This window comes from Meriones unguiculatus, chromosome 5 (assembly GCF_030254825.1).
Source record: "Meriones unguiculatus strain TT.TT164.6M chromosome 5, Bangor_MerUng_6.1, whole genome shotgun sequence".
NCBI lineage: Eukaryota > Metazoa > Chordata > Mammalia > Rodentia > Muridae > Meriones > Meriones unguiculatus.
Genome location: NC_083353.1, coordinates 13865458 through 13888831, shown reverse-complemented (window position 1 = coordinate 13888831; position 23374 = coordinate 13865458). Strand labels below are relative to the sequence as shown.

Sequence of the window (23374 nt, the reverse complement as noted above, 5' to 3'; positions counted from 1 at the left end):
CTGCTGCTGTGCTACATAGTTGCGGTATTTGGTCCAAGGCCATTCTTGTCTCCGCTTCCCATCTCGCCTCTGGAGTGCTGGGAATGTGAGTGGGTGTGCTGCATCTGGCTTCTCCCAGGCTTGACGCTTGTGTGCAGCTAGGGATACTTGGAGCCCTCTTCTAGCACAGTTAAAGGTGTTTTGATTGGCAAGGGAATCTTTGAACCTTCTTTTTTTTAAAAAAATAGAACCCAGTACCACGTGCCCAGCGGTGTCACCCCAAATGGTCTGGGCTCTCTTCCACAAGTCACTAATTAAGAAGATGCCCAAAGAAGAAGAAGAAAAAGAAGAGGAGGAGGAGGAAGAAGAAGAAGAAGAAGAAGAAGAAGAAGAAGAAGAAGAAGAAGAAGAAGAAGAAGAAGAAGAAGAAGCTGCCTTAGAGGCTTGCCTATATTTTCTCAGTTAAGGCTCCCTCCTTTCCAGTGACTCTAGTCTGTGTCAGGACAGGATCATAACTTTTTCTAATTTTTTAGGCATATTAAAGCAGGACTACATGGGGCTGGAGAAATGGCTCAGTGGTTAAGAGCACTGTCTGCTCTTCCAAAGGACCCAGGGTCAATTCCCATGCACCCACATGGGAGGTCGTCACAACTGTCTGTAATACCAGTTCCAAAGGATCTGACACCTTCACACTAATGCACATAAAATAAAATTAAATAAATTATTTTTAAAAAAGTAGGACTACATATGTTCTTTCTTCCTTGTTTTGGGAGGATGAGGTCTCCATGAGTCCCTCAAGTTAGCCTTGTATTCCAGGACTCAAAGCCACCTTTCTGTCCCAGACTCCCCAGTAGGCATATACCACTGTAACCCAGCTAACAACATATTCTACAACCTTTCTTTTTTTACTGATTAAATAATTGTCACTTTAATAATTTTCTGTAAAAGGAACTTTTGCTTCTTTTCATTGTTGTCTCGGGGGATAACAATTAGCCTGTCTTCTAACTTAGTCCTAGAAGCTTCTGGCCTCCTACAATCTAACCTAAGCCTAGGATGTTTTCAGCCTCTGAGACTTACTGTGTAATAAGCTCACCCTTTCTTGTTCTGAGCTCATAGCTAGCTGGTTCAACACAGCTGTTCTGGCTCAAACTCCTGTCCCAGCTAACTTATTCGATCTGGCTTTTTTTTCTCTTAGCCTCTGAATGGCTCTGCTTGGCCTCAAACTAACTCCAGATATTTTTTTCTAATCTTCTGGCTCCTTCTTATTCTCTGGCTTGTTCTGTCTTCATCTGTCTACCTTGCTTTTTCATTCAACCTCTCTCTGCAAAACTGTCCTGGTAAAACTGCCTCCTCCATAGTAACAGGGAAATTATGCAACAGAAACTTCCAAGTAACTTTTGTCAAGTCCTGATAACATTTTTGTTGTTACTTTTGATTTTTTCTTTTTTGGGTCTGCCTCTGCCTCCTGAATGCTTGGATTATAGGTGCTGGGATTATAGAGGTGACTCCCAAATCTAGGAACATTTTAACTATTTACTAATTAATTAATTAATCAATTTTTATGTATATGAGTGCTCTATCTGCATGTACACCTGCATGCCAGAAGAGGGCATCAGATCACATTATAGATAGTTGTGAGCCACCGTGTGGTTTCTGGGAATTGAACTCAGGACCTCTGGAAGAACAGTGTTCTTAACCACTGAGCCATCTCTCCAGCCCTATGAACATTTTAAAACAAAAACAAAAACAAATTCATGATTTTTTTTTTTTTAGCTAGTAAGGATTAACTTGTTTGGCACTGAATTTTTCATCTAAAATATTGTAGGTTTTGGGTGTGTGGTGTGTTTGTGTGTGCATGTGTACATTTGTATACATAGAGGCCAGGGATGAGGTCGGGTCTTTAACACAGATCTTCCTCTATCACTGTCTGCCTTGCTTAAAAATAAAATATTACAGCCAGGCATGGTGGCACATGACTTTAATCACAGCACTCAGGAGGCAGAGACAGGCGGATCTCTCTGAGTTCAGTGGCACCCTGGTCTACAAAGTGAATACAGTACAGCAGGGCTACACAGAAAAACTGTCTTGAAAAAAATTATTACATGAACATTTTGTGCAAATGTGTGTTTGTGTTTACACACATGTCAGGATGCATGTGTGGAGTATAGAGTTTAGTGGACAGTTTTCAGGAGTTTGTTTTTTCCTTCCACTATATGGGATCCTGGAATCAAACTAATTCAAGTTAGTGACAAGTGTCTTTATTTACTGAGCTATCTTATTTTAAAATTACATGTGTGTGTGTGTAATGTGTATGTGCATGTGTATTCCACATTGGGTGGTGCCCTCCCAGGCTTGAAGAGCATATCAGAGTCCCTGGGGCTGCTGTTACAAGTTGCTGGGGCCGCTGCATCCAGACTCTGAAAACTCAACTCAGGGCAGGCTTGAAAGATGCCCAGCAGTTTAGAGCACTGGCAGCTCTTCCAGACGACCAGGATTTACTTCCCAGCACCCACATGACAGTTCTCAACTGTCTGTTCTGCTCTAGTTTGCTTGTTCCTGTTTATTTGGCTTACATATTCATGTCATGATAGGTCATTGGGGAAAGTCAGGGCAGGGACTCGAGACAGAGACCTGGAGACAAGAACCGAAGCAGAGCCCATGGGAGAATGCTGCTTACTGGCTTACTTAGCTTACTTTTTAATTTTTTAAAATAATTTTGAATCATAAGCATGAGTGTGTGTCCATCTGTTGGTATGTGCATGTGAGCGCCAGTGCCCACAGGAGGTCAGAGGTGTTAGATGGGAGCTGGAGTTACAAGCAGTTTTGCGCCATCTGATGTGGGTGCTGTGAATCGAACTCTGGACTTCCAGAAAAGCAGGACAGGCTCTTAAAACAGTGAGCCACTCTCTATCTCTCCCCACTCCCCTTAGCTTGCTTTCTTACACAACCCAAGACCACCTGCCCAGGGATGGCACCATCTATAGTGGGCTGAGCCTTGCCACTTTAATCATCAGTGCAGAAAATAACCTCAGAGACATGGCCACAGGGCAGCCTGATAGAGACAATTCCTCAGTTCCGTTTCTTTCTGCCCAGGACACTCTATTTTGTGTCCAGCTGTCAAAAACTAGCCATCACAGCTCTTAATCAGTGAGCCATGGCTACAGCCTCTTCTCCCTTCTGAGACAGGGTTTCTCAAGTACTCTGAAGTTCACAGATTAGAGACTGTGATCTCCAGATACCTGTCTTCACTTTCCTAGCAAAAGGGCTACAGGCAAGTGCCATCACATCCAGCTCTCTCTCTCTTTTTTTAAGATTTGTTTTTATCTTGTGAATGGGTGTTTTCTCTGCATGTATGTATGCATCATGCGCATGTAGCGCCCACACAGGCCAGAAGAGGGCATCGGATCACCTGGAACTGGAGTTATTTTTAAATTACGTGCATGAACTCACACAGAGTGCCCATTCCCCTATTCTCCAGCGACCCCCTGAGGGGCGGGGGGAACCTGTGGGCATGCGTGTGCCTCAGCTCCACAGAGAAGTCAGAGGACAGCTAAGCAGAGTCGAAGTCTCTGTTCCCACCATAGAGGTCGCGGGGATCGAACTCAGATCGTCAGGACTGGGAGCAAGCCACCTCCCCGACCCCTTCGCTTTCATTCTTAGAGTCTCAGTAGTCCGTTTTCCGCCTAGTGGAACCCCGCACCGCCACTCTCCGGCCAGGTCACCTAGTAACCCCAGACCTCGCCAGGCAGAGCGGCGTCCGAGCGCGACCCGGAACAAGAACCCGCTTTTCCGCCTCCCGCTCGCCAATCAACGCGGGCTCCGCTTTCCGCAGCCGGGGTGAGCCCCACCCTCAGGGGGCCGCCCGGTCAGGCCCGGGGAGGCGGGCGGCGCGTGCGCGGTGCTGTCGGTCGCCCTTCCGGTGCGCCGGAGGACAGGCGGGACGGACGTGGGCACGCAATCCAGCACGCACACCCTCCGCTCGCGCCGCCGCGGTCGTTCCCGCGTACACCAGCAGCGCCGTCGCTTCGGCAGAGATGCTACGGGCTTGTCAGTTATCCGGCGTGACCGTCGCGGCCCAGGTGAGGGGGTCTCCCCGAGGGGTGCGCGGTCACGCTGCTGCCTGCGGAGTGCCAACGGACAGCGTGGGAGGGCCCCAGGCACGGGCGCGCCGGGATTCCCAGGCGGGAAACTGAGGCAGCCCGTCAGGGCAGTCGCGGGATTGGAACGACTAGAGGGTTATCGCTGAAGCCGCGGGCTGGGGTGTGGAGCACTCGCGGGGAGGCGGGGGTTGCTGTGGGCGTGGCTTCGGGGACCCGGCATCCAATCAGCACCTTGCTGCCTCAGTCGCGGACCAATCCTGGCCGCCGGCGTCCGGGACGCCCGTTGGGCACGTGATAGGTGTCCAATCGGGAAGGCCGGGCCGGAGAACTACAGTTCCCAGGAGGGATTGCTTCTCAGAGCTTCTTGCATCTTTAATAAGCAGGACTGTTGGAGAGCCAGCGTTTTAGGGGTCAAGGTTTCAGTTAACCTGGGTGGGTTGCTTTGGCTTTCGTAGTGGAGAGCACCCTTTTAGCTATTCTTAACCTACATTAAAGGTGAAAGGTTTTTCGTTTCTGGAGCTTAAACTTCTGGTGCTTGAGGAAGGACAGGAGTCATGACCTTGTGCTCATTGCTAAGCTTAGTTTGGGGATCAGTGTCTTTAAGCGCTGGAGCCATGTCTGATACTCAGGTATCCTGGTCACCCTGTTTTGCTTTTGTTTAATTTTTCATAACGGTCAATATAACTTTCTTTTTCTTTCTTTTTTTTTTTTTTTCTTTCGAGACAGGGTTTCTCTGTGTTGCCTTCGCTGCCCTGGACTCGCTTTGTAGACCAGGCTGGCTGCGAACTGATCCGCCTGCCTCTGTCTCCCTGAGTGTTCGATTACAGGCGTGTGGCACCGCGCCCGGTTCAATGTAACTTTCTAAAGTTGAAAATAACCCTGTTTCCAGTGCTTAGAGCTTTCAGAAAATTAATACTCTGAAGAAAGCTTGTGAGAAACATGCGCAGCTCGAGCAGTAATTGAATAAAATTCCCAGACAGAGTCGTCCTGAGATGATGCAAGTTCAGCTTTGTTTTTATATTATCCCTCAGAGCTAGAGTTAATACGTGGTTATAGGCTCCCTAACATGGATGCTAGGAACTAACTCAGGTCCTCGGGAAGAACATTAAGCACTCACAACCACTGAGCCATCTCTCCAGGGACATACTGTTGCATTCTGAAACTGCTTTTAACTTTTCTCATGTAATATTTTAGGTCCTGTTGTACCCTTTATTTTCCCGACCCCCATTTTAAATTTAATTTAATTTGGTTAATTAATTTACTTTCTGATTATTCTTTTTCTGTTTTCCGTACTGGAAATTGATCCTAAGACTTTGTATATACAAAGCAAGCATTTTATCACTGATGCATATCCATACCTCTCTTTGATTTTAATCTTTTTTCCTGAGACAAGAGTCTACATTGCCCAAGTTGGCCTCAAACTTTTGATTCTCTTGCCTGAGCCTCTCAGGTAGCTGAGATTTCCTTGTATACTGTTTGATAAGGGATTATATCAACTCTCAGAAACTATTCCTAAGGAGATGATTTTCTCATTTCCTTTCTTTAGCTTTGTATTTATGTTTCTAAATTAAAATTTTGTTTTTAAAATCAATTTACCGAATAATTCCACTTTGGCCAATGCCATCTGCTTTCATGTCTTCTTGCCTTTTCTGTTTCTCTTCAGAAATGTTCTTTTTACATGTTAAAAAGCAAACGTGTAACATCATGCTCTTCATTGACATCATGTTCAGAATAAAGTCTAGGCTCCTTTTCAAACTCACCAGGCTCTCTCCATATCTTGTTTTCTATTCTGCCTCCCTCACTGTCTTTTATGGTGGTACCTCCAGCAGATGCCTCACTGGTGTTCTTTTGGTTTTGGTTTTGCTCTGAACTCTTAATAGGTCTTTGCTTGGCTCATCCCATTTATGCAGGGTCTTAATAAATTCTCCTTCCATTCAGAGTGGCTTTTCTAAAGTAAACTTGGGACCACTCTTCTCTATACATGACTCACTTTTTACACTTAGGTATTTGAATGTCTTAGCACTACCTGACATGCATTTCATGTTTCCTACATTTAAAGTCTAAGTTCCAAGTTAAGGTATTGCATACCTGCACTCCCACCACTCCACAGGTAGAGGGGTCCAGCCAGGTCTCTATAGTTAAATTTCAGGTTGGCCAGGGCTATATAGAGCAGGATTCTGTCCCACAAAAATCCTTAAATTGCACAACTAGCCTGTGCCTGTGTTTGCTGCTATACTTCCAGTAGTTACAGTCCCTCACTCCTAGTAGATGCTCAGTAAATGTGACATGCTTGAGTAATCTATGTTTTTTCTTACTCAGTAAGTGCCCTGGCTTTCTTTTAAACCCACCCCTTAGGCTTTTGGGCCTCTGGTGATGTATTGAGTTAGTATTCTCTAGAGAAACAAAACTAATGTGTGTGTGTAGAACGATTGACTTAGTTAATGGGAGCTTTCAAGGTCAGAATCTGCAGTCTGGGCTGACAGCTGAGAGACTGAGGAAGCCAGGTGTGGTTGCAGCCTATAGGCCAGCACTCTGGGGACTTAGCAGCTGGCCCACTTCCAGTCTGAAGGCACTGGTTAGAGAGTTCCTTGCTTTTTATCCTACTTAGGCCTTTAGCTATTTGGATGAAGCCTGTGCTACAGAGGGCAGTCTACTTTACTTAAAGAGTTCACCAATTTAAATGTTAATCTTACTCAGTACATGCCACCTTCACACACACACACACACACACACACACACACACACACACACGTGCACGCACATGGGTACAATTAACTGTTACCATCAGAGATGCTACTTATTTCATTTGTTAAGTCTGCATTTAACATCCTTGAATTTTTACATGTATTTAAAAAGTTTGTTCTTCTCTCTTCAGAGGTGACCATTAGACTTAAGAGAAGCTGGTCTTTCGGCCTGGGCTAACCCTCTCCCACACATCACACTTGGAAGTAGTCATTTGCGCACATCATACTTGATGGAGACCAAAATATTGAGAAGTGATGTTACAAGCTTTCTTTGCTCATACTTTAGAAGAGGGGAGGGGCCTGGAGATACTCTGACTTAGAGTACTGGTTGCTTTTTCTTTCAGGAAACTGGGTCCCTTACCCAGTGCCCCTGTGGCAGACAGCTGTCACTCCAGTTTCCAAGGATCTGATGCCCTCTCCTGGCTTCCAGGGGCACTGCATACACACGGTGTTCAGAAGGCACATTGGCAGAATACCCACAAACATAAACACAAAGAAAAATTATGAAATGTCCTGATTCTATTCGTCCTTATAATACTTGTACAGTATTTTTGATAGTTACTTTAAAGAAATTTATTTAAATGTTTTTTATTCAGTCTGTTTTAATGATATTCTTTTCTTTTCCAGTCCTTCTCCAACCAACTTCATGTTCTTTATCTAAACAAAACAAAAAACAGGGGAAACAACAACAAAACAGAAAAAGACAAACTTTAAAAAGGGGGGTGCCTTTAATCCCAGCCCTTGGGAGGCAGAGACAGGTGGATTTCTGAGTTTGAGGCCAGCCTGGTCTACTTTGTGAGTTACAGGACAGACAAGGCTGCACAGAGAAACCCTGTCTCAAACAAACAAACAAACAAGCCTAAAAATAACAAAACAAAAGGCATACACACAAACATGGAATCTGTTTTGGACATGGGTCTGCTTTGGAGTGTAGTTGATAACACCCAATGGCATTCCACTGGAGAAAACAAATTTTTGCTTTCCCAGTAGGTAACACAAACAGCTTCTTGGCTAGGGTTGGAGCTGTGTTCCCTTCCCTTCTCAGTGCTGGAACTTGGTCTGGTTTAAACCTGTGTAGGTTCTGTGGCTTGTCACAGCCTCTGTGTGTTCACATGTATATCAGTATTGCCTGTTGAGGCTGTATCCAGGGAGTTAGTCACCATTTCTGGCTCTTAGAATCTTTCTGCATTTTCTGCAAAGAACTCTGAGGCTTAAGGGGGAGGGATTTGATACTGATGTCCTGTTTAGGGCTGAGTGTTCCAAAGTCTCTCACTCCCTGTACAGTGTCCAGCTGTGGATCTTTTGTTAGTTACTGTTTATGGCAAGAAGAATTTACTCTAGTGAGGTTGAGTGATGGTTTATGGGTTATAGTGGTGTCAGTGGGATTTTTATTGCTCTGTTCCTATAGCAGAATAGTAGTAGGTTTGCCCCTAGGACCATGACCACTTGAGCAGTGTTGTACATGGGTTCCCCTGACTTTTGAGAGCAATGCATGCATACATGGTGCATGGAGGCAAAACATCCGTGCACATAAAATAAAAAGTCTATAAGGAAAAGAAGAAAGACTACTGTTCTTGTGGGGAACTAAGCCAGCATGCTTAGCTAAAATGGAGACTTAATTTCTCTGTTAGTGAAGCAAACTGTTTAACCACACATGCCGCAAAGTAGTTCGGTAGATCTGTGCAGCCAGCTCTTTGCTTATGCTTATACTGCGTCCTGTTTATTGCTCTTCATTTTCATTGATCCCAGAGAACAGTTCAGGCTGTAGTCGGGCAACTTTAACCTGCAGAGTCTTCTTGTAGTGATCGTTTTTAAACTATTTTATTTGGGGTGTCTACTTCTGTTCCAACCTCCCAACCCTACATAGGAATGAAAGGTTATTGGGGAGAAGGGCGTAGAAGAAGGCTACTTCCTGCTGGTTAGGGTCGTTGGGCTCCTTGGGCAAGTCCAATCTTCATTTCAGGATATCTTCAACTTCTTGTCAAACTTCTTGCCAACAGCAACCAGGAGCTGCAAGGGAAAGCACCAGCAGCCTTCTTTTTTGGATCCCCTTTAACACTTAGCTCTGGCATTTATTCCCTCCCCAGAGTTCTCAGAGTTAAACTATCTACAGCTGGCAAAGAATCCTTCACAGAGCTACAACTTGGCAAATAGTCTCCTGCTGTGGACAATCTGAATCAGTCCCATATCCCACAAAACATGTTTACCTATCATAAACCAAAACTTTCACAACACTTAGTCTTCTTAGCATCTAGGCTGGCCTATTTCACTGAGGATGATCTTAAACCCCTAGTTCTCGTGCCTTAGCTAGAATTACAGATGTGTTCCACAACTGCACTTCCTTCCTTCCCTTTCTTTTCTTTTCTTTCCTTTTTCCTTTTTCCTTTTCCCCTTTCCTCTCCCCTCCCCTCCCCTCCCCTCCCCTCCCCTCCCCTCCCCTCCCCTCCCCTTCCCTTCCCTTCCCTTTTCTTTTCTTTCCTTTTTCCTTTCCTTTCCCTTCCTCTTCTTACCCTTTTCCCTCCTCCCCTTCTTCCCCTTCTTCACCTTCCCCCTCCCTATCCTACCCTCCCTCCTTCATCTCCTCCTATGCCCCTCTCCAAGTCCACAGATAGGGGAGGTCCTCCTCCCCTTTCATCTGACCCTAGCTTATCAGGTCTCATCAGAACTGGCTGCATTGTCCTCCTCTGTGGCCTGGCAAGGCTGCTCCCCCATCAGGGGGAGGCAGTAAAAAAGCTAGCCACAGAGGGGAACCCACTTGTATCCTGAGCTGCCATGGGCTGCATCTGAGCAGGGGTTCTAGGTTATATCCATGAATGGTCCTTGGTTGGAGTATCAGTCTTAGAAAAGACCCCTGTGCCCAGATATTTTGGTTCTGTTGCTTTCCTTGTGGAGCTCTTGTCCTCTCCAGGTCTAATTATCTCCCCCTTCTTAAGATTCCCTGCACTCTGCCCAAAGTTTGTTTATGAATCTCAGTATCTGATACACTGCTGGGTAGAGTCTTTCAGAGGCCCTCTGTGGTAGGCTCCTGTCCTTTTCCCTATTTTCTCCTTCCGATGTCCATCTTGTTTGCCTTTCTGAGTGATGATTGATCATCTTACCCAGGGTCCTCCTTCTAGCTCAGCTTCTTTAGGTGTAGATTTTTGTAGGTTTGTCCTATATTATATATCTAGTGTCCACTTATAAGTGAGTATATACCATGTGTGTCTTTCTGCTTCTGGGATACCTCACTCAGGATGATCTTTTCTCGTTCCCACCATTTGTCTGCAAATTTCATGATTTCCTTGTTTTAAATTGCTGAGTAGTATTCCATTGTGTAAATGTACCACAATTTCTATATCCATTCCTCCCCTTGAGGGACATCTGAGTTGTTTCCAGATCCTGGCTATTACGAATAAAGCTGTAATTGAGATAGCGCCAGATTGATTTCCAAAGTGGTTGTACAAGTTTACATTCCCACCAGCAGTGGAGCAGGGTTCCCCATTCTCCACGTCCTCTCCAGCATATGTTGTTACTTGAGTTTTTGATCTTAGCCATTCTGATGGGTGTAAGGTGGAATCTCAAGGTTGTTTTGATTTGCATCTCCCTGATGACTAAGGATGTTGAGCATTTCTTTAAGTGTTTCTCTGCCATTCTATATTCCTCTAGAGAGAAATCTCTGCTTAGCTTTGTACCCCATTTTTTAATTGGATTACTTGATTTGTTTCTTTTTAACTTCTTGAGTTTTTTATATATTCTTGATATTAGCCCTCTGTCAGATATAGGGTTGGTAAAGAACCTTTTTCAGTCTGTAGGCTGTTGTTTTGTTCTGATGACAATGTCCTTTGCTTTACAGAAGCTTTTCAGTTTCATGAGGTCCCATTTTTTGATTGTTGATCTTAGAGCCTGTTCTGTTCAGGAAGTAGTCCCTGTGCCAATGAGTGCTAGGCTCTTCCCCACTTTTTCTTCTAACTGATTTAGTGTGTCTGGTTTTATGTTGAGGTCTTTGATCCACTTGGACTTCAGTTTTGTGCAGGGTGATAAGTATGGATCTATTAACATTTTTCTACATGTAGACATCCAGTTAGTTCAGCACCATTTGTTGAAGATGCTGTCTTTTTTCCATTGTATGATTTTGGCTTCTTTGTCAAAAATCAAGTATCCATAGGTGTGTGGGTTTATTTCTGGGTCTTCAATTCTATTCCATTAATCCACCATTCTGTTTCTATGCCAGTTCCATGCTGTTTTTATTACTGTTGCTCTGTAGTACAGCTTGAGATCAGGGATGGAGATACCTCCAGACGATTGGTTGTTGTACAGGATCATTTTGACAGTTCTGGGTTTTTTGTTTTTCCGTATGAAGTTGAGAATTTTTCTTTCAAGTTCTGTAAAGAATTTTGTTGGTATTTTGATCACGATCCCTCTTACAAGATATTATAACTGTAGGAAATGTTAAATTATTGCATATAAATTTGTGTTTTAAATGCAAAAACGGTCATAATATTGTTAATTTCATCAGCCAGCAAGATTTATTGTGGAATCTAGAACCCTGGCATAGAATTTACAAGAGACTTTTCTATAGTGCCTGTCCATTTTTAAGCTACTCCACTACATGATGATTTCTTTACATATACTCTTTAATTTGGTAAAGCTGAGGAGAAGATATGTGGAAGATCATTACGTGGGAATTACGTGTTTTTGTTGTCTTTTGTTTTTGGAAGTCCTGTTTCTGTAGATGAGAAGCGTCAGTGCTAGCCTTATGGCATTTATTGCAAGGCTGTGTGTCAAGAAAAATTGCTGTCTTTTGCTCAGTATCATAGATCTTTAATAAAATGGGTTCCTAAAATTAAGAAGTAGTCAATATTTTGTGTAGCTGACCTTTGTGAGTTCTTCTTTTTCCCCACCCTTTATCCCTCTCCTAGCCTAGTTTCATCCCATATCATTAGATATCAGAGAAAGAAGGATGGCAAGCAACAGGGGCCGTAAAATAGGAGGTTTGGGGTATATAAAATTAGAGACACTGCTTAAGTGAGAGCAGACTGTAGGCAAACCTATTTGTCAGTGACCTAGATAGGTACTACACCAAATGCATAAGGAACAAAAAGCACTTTTGAAACAAGGCGTGATGGTATGTACCTATATGCCGTAGCACTGGGGAGGTGGAGGCAGGAAGATCAAGAGTTCAAGATTGGGCTGGGGAGATGACTCCGCTGGTAAAGTGTTTGCACACCAGCATGAGGACCTGGGCTCAGGGTCCTAGCACACGTGCACACGTAAAGAGCCAGGCCTGGTGGTGCATACCTGTAATCTCATTGCAGGGGAAGAGAAGATGGGGGTCCATTGAGCTCACTGGTCAGCCAGTCCAGCTTTAGATTTGGTGGGAGGCTCCATCTCAAAACTTACAGTGGAGAACTATTGAAGAGTACATCTAACCTTGTCCTCTGGCCTCCACATGTATAGCTGCATGTTTCTGAGCACACGTGTGTATGCATTTGCATGTGTATGTTCATTGTACATATACATGCAAATCCCAAACAACAGTGTGCTCAAACAGTGACACGAACCTAGACATACCTGGGAAGAGGGAATCTCAACTGAGTGATTGCCCTGTGATGCATTTTCTTGATTAATGATTGATGTGGGAGGGCCCAGTCCATTGTGAGTAGACCCATCCCTGGGCAGGTGGTCCTGAATGATGGAAGAAGTCAAGTTGAGGAAACCATGATGAGCAAGCCATAAGCAGCATTCCTCCGTGGTTCCAGCCTCTGCCTCTGTTTGCACTCATGTCCTGCCTCCCCTTAGTGATTGCGACGGGGACATGAAAGCCAATCTTTCCTTTCTAAATTGTTTTTGATCTTGGTATCTTATCACAGCAATAGAAAGCAAATGAGAACCAACAACAAATATTGCCTGGGTCATTCTAGGCTACATAGGCAGTTTGAGACTAACCTGGGCTACATAAGACTGTATTAAAAAAAAAAAAAGAGAGAGAGAGAGAAAAGTAACTTTGATTCCATCAAATTAAAATTTTTTTTAATCAAAGGTGCGGTTTAAATGAGAATGCCTTTACCCCCATAGGATCAAATATTCGAATACCTGGTCCGTAGTTGGTGGAACTGTTAGGAGACAGAACCTTCTTGGAAGAGGTGTGTTGATGGGAGTAGGCTTTGGGCTTTCAAAAGCCCAGGCTGTTCCTCGGCAGCTTTCTCTGCGAAGATCAAGGTCTCAGCTGTTGCACTGTGCCATTTCTCCCCATGGTGGTGGTCATGGACTTATCCTCTGGAATTGTAAGCCCCAAATGAACTTTCCTCTGTAAGTTGTCTTGATCATGGCATCTCGTAGCAATAGAAAAATTCCTAAGATAAAAGAATACTTGAGAAGGAGAAAACGAAGGACTATTTCAAATATATGATAAGGTCCTGGTATCCAGAAAATGTGAAGAACTTGTGCATCTTAACAAGAAGATAAATCAAGAACTCTGTGTAGGAGCTGGGCCGTGGCACACACCTTTAGTCCCAGCACTTGGGAGGCAAGGCAGGCAGATCTCTGAGTTTGGGGTCAGCCTGGTCTACAGAGTGAGTTCCAGGACAGCCAGGGCTACACACAGAAACCCTGTCTCGGAAAACAAACAAACAAAAACTGTGCAGGACTTGAGTAGCCATTTATGCAAAACAGGATATGAAACACATGGAAAATTGCTGATCATTGTTGATTCTAGGAAATTTAAGTCAAGGCAAAATGAGATACCCACTTACCCACTCTTGAGATTTTTGATTATAATAATGAAATGTTGCTGAGAACATAAATTGGGTGGAAGTATAAAGGTGCAGCTGCTTTGGAAAACTGGAGCAGAAGGCAGGGTATTGTACAATTTGCTTTCTTGGGATTATTCAGAATAGACATTCATAGAAACAAAAAGCAGATAGTAGCTGCCAGGGGTTAGAGAGGAAGGGAAAGTGGCCGGAGGAATGTGTGTGACAGCTTACCAGAGCCTAGGTTTCCTTTTGATAGTGATTGCTAGAGCTTGCTAGTGGTGATGGTTAATTGGACCTTGTCAATAGACGGTATAGCACTGGTCCACATGAGGGCTTAGTGAGCTTTACCAGGTACAGATAGAAAACCTGCCAGTGGTCATTTGCAGATGGCCAGAGAGGCAGAGTTAGACACTTAAAACGGGGAGTCAAGGATGGCACATCGTGAATTTTTAAAACATGGCAGTTGCAACTGATTTAAACCTAGCAAATGTGCTTAAATCAGTGAATTTCAAACAATACTGTTTTGTAGCAGGTAGAAGCACCTGCTGCCAAGCTTGATGGCTTATGTTCAGTCCAAGATACAAATAAACAAATGTAGTGAAAAATGTATTTGGGGGGACTACAGAGATGGCTCAGCGGTTGCTCTCGAAAGGACTTGGGCTCGATTCTCAGTTATAGGGCCCACAACTATCCATAACTCCAGTTCCAGGGGGTCTGATGCCACTCTGTATACCAAGTATGCATATGATACACCTACGGAGATGCTGATAAAACACACAAAAAAGAAATCGAATACATCTAAGTAAAATTACCTAAAAAAAGAAAACTATTTAAAAAATACAGTTCTGCTTAAGTTCAGCCATGTCACAAGTCCTCTTGTGTCTGGGAAATAGCATTGTTTACTGTTTCTGCTCTTTTCTGGGTTTGACTGGCAATTGTTGCATGTTGGCTGCCCATAAGACAGCGCCTAGGACTAGTCAGTTCCCAGTATCCCTTACTCTTCATGCTTGGCTACTGATGCTGGCTCAGCAGTGACCACTGCCTTGGAACTCCTGCTTTTGGCATCTCTGTTTTGGGATTTTCTCACAGCTTAGCAGTGGGTTCTGACGGCAAAGTTGGATCGAAGCCGTGTCCATTTATGTTGTAGTTTAGAAGGCATAGAACATCACTTTCGCTGCTCTCTGTTAGTGAATTATCAACCACGCCTGTTCTTGCACCTTCCCCACCCCATCCCCTCTTCCCTAAACTTTGGCAGCCACTGTCAACTTAGATTTCTATGAATTGGTCTGTTCTGGATAATCCCCGTAAAGGAACTCAGACAATATCAGGGAAGGACACATGGCACTTGTGTTTGATAAGGAGCAGTACAATTCTGGAAGAGCATTTCGCATGTCTGTGTCATTACAGCCAGTATTGCGAAATGCACTTAGCCCTATTTCTTGAGGGTGGAGGCTAGAATAACTGATACCTACCCCCATGTCCAGTCAATACTGTGTAATGCACTCAGCCCCATTTTTTGTGGGGTTGGGGGCTAGAGCAACTGATACTCCCTTTTCACTGTTGCCTTCTCTAAGATACTTCAAATTTTTTATCCTGCTAGGACCAGGATCTTAAAGTCTTTGATATGGCCTTAAAGTTCTTAACCTCTTCCAGTTTTGTTCTGGAAACCAGAGTACTAATGCCATCTGCTTCCTGTTTTATATCAGCATCTGCTGGGATGGCAGGCACAAGATGATCTCTGTGGCTAGTTTCTTTCAAAAAAGCAGACAGCAAGGGGTACCCAGCAGTCACAGTCAGTTCCATAACAAATGCAGGATCTAGCTGGATATGGTGGCTGATTTCCTGGTTGGTGTTCATCTCTGCTACTTGGCAGTTGTTCTGTGCAGTTTTTTGTTCTCGACTTTGGGTTCTTATTTTCACATCTTCTGTTATTTCTTTTCCAGAAAATGTGGACTTTTGTGCCTAAGTCATAGTTATAGCTGGCTCCTTTCCTCTTGGAACATCCAGCACCTTTTTTCACTTACACTTTTTTTTGTTGTTAAATTCAGTCTGGGTTGTTTTCCATCATGTGTTGGTAGTCAGGCTTTTGTGTTGCTGTGACCAGATATTGAAGGAAAACAAGGGCGGAAAGATTTATTTGGTTCAGAGAGCTCAGTGCATACATAGCCTGTGGCTCTTGGCCCAAGGTGAAATGGAACATCTTGGGAATGGGTACAGACATGTGACGGAGGGGATTCCACGATAGGACTTTGACAAGACAGTCCAGGATCATGCCTTCAGTGATCTGTCTCCTCCAGTTAAGAAAGTTTATGGAAAGGGCTGCAGGGATGTCTCAGAGGTTAAGAGCACTGGCTGCTCTTCCAAAGGTTCTGAGTTCAATTCCCAGCAACCACATGGTGGCTCACAACCATCTATAATGAGATGTGATGCCCTTTTCTGGTGTGCAGGTGTACGTGCAGCAGAACACTGTATACATGATAAATAAATAAATATATATATATGTATATGTATGTATATATATATATATATATATATATATATATATATATATAAAGTTTATGGAAAATCCCAGTGGTATTCAAGAAGTACATAACATATGTGACACTTAAAAGGCCAGCGAGTTGCTCTGATGATGCTATTTTCAAGTTAAAACTTGCTCGTGTGTGATCCTAGCACTGAGATCTGGAAGCCGGAGGATCATGGGTTCCAGGGTCATCTGGGCTGTGTGGGACCCAGTCTCTCAAAACAGCGACAACAAAATGAGGGCCACCAGATGGCCCTGGTAAAGGTGCCTGTTGTGCAAGCTTGGTGAGCAGAATTTGAGCCCCGTAAGCCACAGAAAGGTGGAGGAGAGAACTGACTGTGGAGCACATGTTCCATGGTGTTGGGTGGAAGGAGAAAGGTGCAGCTGCTATTCAGAAGCATTTAAGAGAGAGAGCCCAGTGGGAAAGGTGCTTACCAAGTCTGTCGATCCGAGTTTGCTCCTCAGATCCCACAAGCAGTAGAGAAACGGCTCCCCCAAGTTGTTCTCTCACCTCCACACGTGGAGCGTGTGTGCGTGTGTGGAACATATGCACATTAAATAAATAATTTAAACATGAAGATCAGAAAAATAACAACAAATACGTAAGAATAATTTTTTCTGTGTTATTGTTTGTGAAGTTTGGGGGTTTGTGTTATTTTTGTTTTTTGAGACAAGATCTCACTGTGGGCGCCGGGCTGGCTGGAACTTGTGGCAGTCCTCCTCCTTCAGCCGTCTAAGTGATGGTGTAGAACTGTTTTTAAGCACCCAGAAAAGTCTTCTGTGGTAGATTTCTGAAAGCAAAGTAATTTTTGTTTGAGTACATTTTTAATAAAAGTATTTTTTCTGCACTGTCAATTCTAGAAGCCCCTGAGATTTACTTGTTTTGTATTTTGAGGTGGTCTGGTTTTGTCTTTTAGACTGGCCTGTAGTTTGTGATCCTTCCTAGCCTGGAGGGTGCTGGGGTTACAAATGTGAGCCACCTTGCTTCCAGATTTCTTTAATGTACTGATGTAATGTCTTCTCCTCCTTTAGAGCTGTCTGTGTGGGAAGTTTGTGCTCCGTCCACTACGACCATGCCGTAGATACGCCACTTCAAGCAGTTCTGGGTATGTGGTTTGTCTCCCTGGAACCAGGCTATTTGCTGTGTGCTAATAATAGGTGTGTGTGTTTGCATGTGTGCATGTGTATGTGTTTATTTTGAACATGGGCATGGCCGCGTAAACTTAGTACAGTAAGATTTTTCATTCATTTTAATTTTTTTGAGATGGGATCTCTACATAGTCCCAGCTATTCTAGAACTTACTATGTAGACCAGTCTGGCCCCAAACTCACAAGAGATCTGTCCACTTTTACCCCCTGACTGCTGGGTATCAATACTATATTTTTGAATGAAACCATAGTCACAATCTTTATTGTAAAAATATTGTTAAAATCATTCTTCATTATTGTTATTGCTCTCTTTTTGTTTGGTTTAGACGTTAAGCTTTGTCATGGTTATATATGTATAGGAAAAAAACAGCATTTGATTCTATCTGTGGCTTCTGATATGTTTGTTCTTGGAACATCACCCCCTCCCCCCTCCCCTGCCCAGGGAGCTGCTATATTACACTGAAGCTTTGCTCTAACATCTGAGGAGTCCCTTTAGTTACATTCTTTTTTCTTTTCTTTTCTCTTCTATTTCTTTCTTTCTTTCTTTCTTTCTTTCTTTCTTTCTCTCTCTCTCTTTCTCTTTCTCTCTTTCTCTTTCTTTCTCTCTTTCTTTCTTTCTCTTTCTCTCTCTCTCTCTCTCTTTCTTTTTTTTCCTTTAAGACAGGGTTTCTCTGTGTAGCGTTGGCTGTCCTGGACTTAAACCAGGCTGCCTTCAAACCTGCAGAGATCCGCCTGCCTCTGCCTCCCGAGTGCTGGGATTACAGGCGTGTGACACAGCGCCTGGCTCCTTTCAGTTCCATTCTTTTGGGTGAACTTTGCTAATGTTACTCCTTTTGGTTTTTGGTAACTGGATGGAACAGAACATAGTTTCCCTCTTTGAGTGCTTGCTTTCAGTTGTATGGGAGTGCTTGGAGGTCCCAACTGGACTGTTGTAAGTTTAAAAGTGCTCCTTAGTTCTACTGATGTCTTACTGTCTTCTGGTTTGGAATTCATGGTCAATTTGGGACATGATGCGCAAGACATTTCCAGCTCAGTATTTTGAAAATTTAAATTTAATTTAATGTGAAGTCTTGCTTTGTAGCCCAGGCTGGCTTCAGTCTCAGATCAGTCTTCCTGCCTCAGCTTTTAAAATAGTAGAATTAGCTTTCTCTTTTGTAAGGGATTTTCTTTATTGTACTTACAGAAAAGCTTAGAGAAAAGGAGCTTTGAAAGTCAGTGATTTGAGGGACATCACAGGAAATCTCAAAATTGTAAACAGTTTTTAAGAGTTAAATGAGAGCCTGCTTTATTCTTTCTGTCATAGTTACTGCCTTTTAAAGTATTGTTATCCATATGTAAATATTGCTATTTCATATTGCAGACATTTTAAAAATGATCAAGGAAAGATAGTTTGCAGCTGTGGTGTTCCACTTGGCTGCTGTGGTCCGAGTCAGTGCTAGAGAAATGGAAGTGAGGAAGTCTGTAAGACTCAGTAGGAAAGCAGATATAAGGGAAAGGAAGAAAGTATGATATTTTTCTATTTTTCTTTCTTCTAGGTTGACTTCTGGTAAAATTGCTGGAGCTGGCCTTTTGTTCGTTGGTGGAGGAATTGGTGGCACTATCCTGTATGCCAAATGGGATTCCCATTTTCGGGAGAGTGTAGAAAAAACCATCCCTTACTCAGACAAGCTCTTCGACATGGTTCTTGGCTCTGCACCTTACGCTGCTCCATTGCCAAAGAACTCTGTAAGAACTTTAAACAGTATTTCAATTCATGTTACAGAGTACTTTTCACTCAACTACTTATTTTTGAGACAACTTTATGTAGCTCAGACTGGCCTTGCACTTCTGATCCTCTGGCTTTACCTCTGAAGTCCTGGGATTACAGGAAGGAACCAATACACCTGAGTGTATGGAATACTTTTTAAAAGGAAGCTGTTTTCGTCTGGACAGTATTATTTGTGTATAGCTCGGTATAACTTGCCAGATGTGTGTTTGTTAGTTCTCTTCAACTTGAACTTAAATTAGTACATTCTTGAATAGTAATTATATAAGTAGAGCTTTAGCCTGTGGGAGTTCCATAAATGCTCTCAATTACCACATAAAAAAATAACCCTCCTGCACAAGGGTAAATAAAAGAGGCATGTTGGGCAGAGGTGATTGGCTGGCCTGTGACCTGAGGCACTGTTGTGGCTGATTGCCTTACTTAGTGTACTAAAAATATAATGTAGGTATAAAGGAGGTAGTTACAGATCCCTTTAGATAGGAAAACAAGTCACAGAATTGCAGATACCCGCTGTTTGTTTGACAGAATGTGTCCTCCAGTGTCCCTGGAGTGTTGTACCTATGCTTCAGTTTCACTTTATACATATACCACTGGCTTATAATTTTTAATTTTAATTTTTTAAAGGTTATTTATTATATGTACAATGTTCTGCCTGAATGTGTGCCTGCACTCCAGGGGAGGGCATTAGATCCCAGTATAGATGGCTATGAGCCGCCATGTGGTTGCTGGGAATTGAAGTCAAGACCTCTGGAACAGCAGTCAGTGCTCTTAACCTCTGAGCCATCACTCCAGCCCCCTAACAACTTATTTTAAATTTTACTTACTGTTACTATTAGTGTGTGTGTGTGTGTGTGTGTGAGAGAGAGAGAGAGAGAGAGAGGGAGAAGGTGAGGGTAAATTTTCAATTATGTGCTGTTCTTCCACTGTGGGATCCAGAGATCAAGCTCAGGTTGCAGCCAGTACAAGTGCTTTTCACCTCTGAGCCATCTTGCCAGCCTTAGCTTAGAACTTTTAAGTTCATGTTTAAAAGCAGTGAATTGCATCTCCTGGAATTAGATTATGAATCACCTGTGGGTGCTGGGACTTGAACTCAGATCCTGTGGGAAAGCCTCTAGTGTTGTTAACCACTGAGCCATCTCTCCAGCCTCCTTTTTAATTTTAATTTTTAATTTAATTTTTTTCTTTATGTATATTGGTGTTTTGGCTTGTATGTGTATGTACTGCATATGTGCTGGTCCCCATGGAGACAAGCAGAGGGTGTCAGATTCCCCAGAACTGGAGTTACAGTTTGAGCCACCATGTGGGTGCTGGAAATTAAACCCTGGTGCTCTAGAAGAGCAGCCAGTGTTCTAAACTGCTAAATCATTTCTTCATCTCCTAATCTTAAATATCTTTTAATTCAAACACAGCATCTTGTTTACACAAAAATAAACAAAAGACATACAAAAGTGCATGGGCCTTTTGGCTGTTTGCATTAGGTATTTCTTTATGCTCTGAGGCTGGGTGTGCCTGCTCAGGTGGTTCCTTCTCCCAAGCTTCGGGCATCTGATATCCAGAATTTAGCATGGCCTAGTGACCTTTTTTAAAATCAGTTCTGTTGGTTAAAAAGTGTTACCTGGTTCCTTTATCACAACCAACCACACTGTTCCTGCCTGGTCTTCCAATTCATTATTTTTCAGATCTTTAAAACATCTGCATTGGGTGAGGGAGACAGGACTCTGAAATACTCAGAATCACGTGGCCTCATCTAAAATCCTTGGTCAGTTAAGCCACCTGGAGGAGACAGACGAAAGTCCTTCTAGGAGTAGAGTTCCTGCATGAAAAATAGAGTAGTATTCATTTCTTCTTCAGCCCAGTCAACCACAAGTGCCAGCTTTTGTAAATGAATTCTTCATCTCTGACTGGCTTTTGTCTCTGCTCACTATGCTGTAGTTGCTTTGCAGACTGTTTCCAGTTGGCTAGCATAGTGTACCTACACTGTACTGTCCCAAAACCTACATGCTTTGTGATTTGCTTCCCCCTCCCCCTCCCCAGTGGTGCTGGAGGTTGAGCTCAAAGGAGTCAGTCCTCTTTGCTTTTTCAGTAGCGCAGATCATAGCGGTTACCAGGTTGCTGGGTGTCAGGTGACTTGGGTGGAGTCTAGGGAGGAGTCAGAGTCAGGTGACATGGGCGGAGCCTAGGGAGGATACAGGGGTCAGTTACCAGGTTGCTGAGAGCCAGGTGACTTGGGAGGTGTGTAGGGAGGAGTCAGAGGCAGGTGACTGGGCCGCAGTTGAAGGGGGATCTTCATTGTTGCTTTTGTTGTTTGAGCTACCGTGTCTTTTATCATTTCCTATCCCAGTTGTCTTCTGAATTAAAGCCATTGCTTTCCTGTGCATCTGCCCTTTCCCGTCTTCAGTATTTTTTTAATTTTTATTTTATTTTTATTAATAACAGTTTATTCATTTTTTATCCCAGCTGTAGTCCCTTCCCCCGTCCCCCTCCCCCAGTCCTATGATAGGGGAGGTCCTCCTTCCCTTCCATCTGACCCTAGTCTATCAGGTCTCATCAGGACTTCTCATCATTGTCTTCCTCTGTGGACTGGTTCTCCTTCAAGAACATAGATTATCTTCATGTCAGTGTAGACTCTTCTAAAATAAGCATTGTTATTTTTTCATGTCACTGCCAGGAACTTTTAAATGTTTTTGTTTTTCAAAAATGTTTAATGATTTTTATTTTATGTGCACTGTATGACTGTGAAGGTGTCAGATCACCTGGAGCTGGAGTTTTGAGCAGTTGTCAGCTGCCATGGGGGTGCTGGAAATAGAGCCTGGGTCCTCTGGAAGGGCAGCCAGTGCTCTTAATCGCTGAGCCATTTCTCCAGCCCTACATTCTTAATTACTTTTTTCTTTTTTTTAAAGATATATTTATTATGTATACAGTGTTCTGCCTGCATTTACACATGCATGCCAGAAGAGGGCACCAGATCTCATTATAGATGGTTGTGAGCCACCATGCGGTTGCTGCATATTGAACTCAGGACCTTTGAAAAAGCAGCCAGTGCCATCTCTCCAGCCTCTGTTCTTAGTTTCTTTACAACCAACTGTGAAATGGGATTGTGGCTGGCCGGTAGTGGTTCATGCCTTTAATGGCAGCATTTGGGAGGCAGAGGCAGGTGGACCTCAGAGTTTGAGGCCAGCATGGTCTGCTGAGTGAGTTCCAGGATAGCCAGGGCTAAACAGAGAAGCCAAAAAGGAAAAAGAAAAATGAGATTATAAGGCTTGTCTGATGGACTGGCCAGATAGGTAGTTCAGTCAGTTGTTTTGCCATTAAGATTGCTGATTACATGTTAGAAAGAGAGAGCTGACTCCTTCAAATTGTCCCCTTACTTCCACATGAGTGCCGTGTGTTTTTCTTCCTCTGATAAATGTTGAAAATAAAGAAGACTGATTAAATATAGAAAGGTTAAATGTCAGCCCAGAAGCAGGCTATAGGTTCTTTTCATTTCTTTTTCTTATTTGGTGGGGAGATCAAGGTTTAAGGCTGTCCTGAAATTCACTCTGTAGAGCAGGCTGACTTCAAACTCAGAGATCCACCTGCCTTTGTCTATGTGTTCTGGGATTAAAGGCATGCACCATGGTGCCTGGTACTGATTGCTTTCTTGCTTTGACCTGTGGGCTCTACTCATTGTTGGTTTGCTATTTATTACTCAGCACTCTGGCTCTTCCTTGCTTTTCCCACCTTATGCCTGAATAGTATTATTGTATACAAATTTGTAGTTTTGTGTCATTGGTTAAAGATTTCTTTTTAAACTGAGTAGAGAACTAGGTATGATGATCTTAAAGAGTTAATGGTGTAGAAAAGTAGCCAAGAGCATTTCAGAAAAGAGCTGTTGTGGTAGAGATGAAAGGGCACTTGCTTTTCCAGACACTGCTTTTATTCCAGTACTATTTCTGTAAAAAGATTTTGACTTAGGGATAGAATTTGGAGAAATAGAACAACTGAATTTGGAAATGCATTATAAACCTGCTTGCCGTAAGAATCTGAGTTTCTGGAACCTGTGTGAGAATGATATGCTAATCTCTTGTAAAATATATGTAACCGTGGCCCGGAGATAAAGCTTGCTTTTCCAGCATGCACGAGCTTATGAGTTTGGTTCCTGACAAGAAAAGGGGAAAACAAACCAACAACTCCTTCTCCCCCAACAACTAACAACTAACTCATTGTATAGAGGCATAGTTGAATTTTAAGAGAGGATGAATGGGCCAAGTCAGAAATACCAATCTTCTAAAGAACAGTTCTGATTTAGAGGAGACTATCTGCTTTCTTCTGTTTTTAAAACCTGTAATAGGTTGCATGTTAATTTGTACATTCTAACTTTTAAATAAGTGGAAATTGTATAT

General features: G+C 43.2%; 1 protein-coding gene across 7 annotated transcripts in view; it reads left to right on the top strand.

Moving 5' to 3' along the window:
- Positions 1-3864: 3864 nt before the first annotated feature.
- The window catches only part of Immt (inner membrane mitochondrial protein), a 43024-nt gene continuing 23514 nt past the window's right edge, over positions 3865-23374 (top strand). For 6 of the 7 annotated variants that reach the window (XM_060383548.1, XM_060383543.1, XM_060383547.1 and 3 more), the window contains exons 1-3: positions 3865-4058; positions 17111-17184; positions 18763-18952. In XM_060383548.1, coding sequence (XP_060239531.1) covers positions 4014-4058; positions 17111-17184; positions 18763-18952 — 309 coding nt within the window. In that variant the 5' untranslated portion in view covers positions 3865-4013. The remainder of the gene's footprint in view (positions 4059-17110; positions 17185-18762; positions 18953-23374) is intronic. The other variant, XM_060383546.1, reaches the window with a different exon arrangement.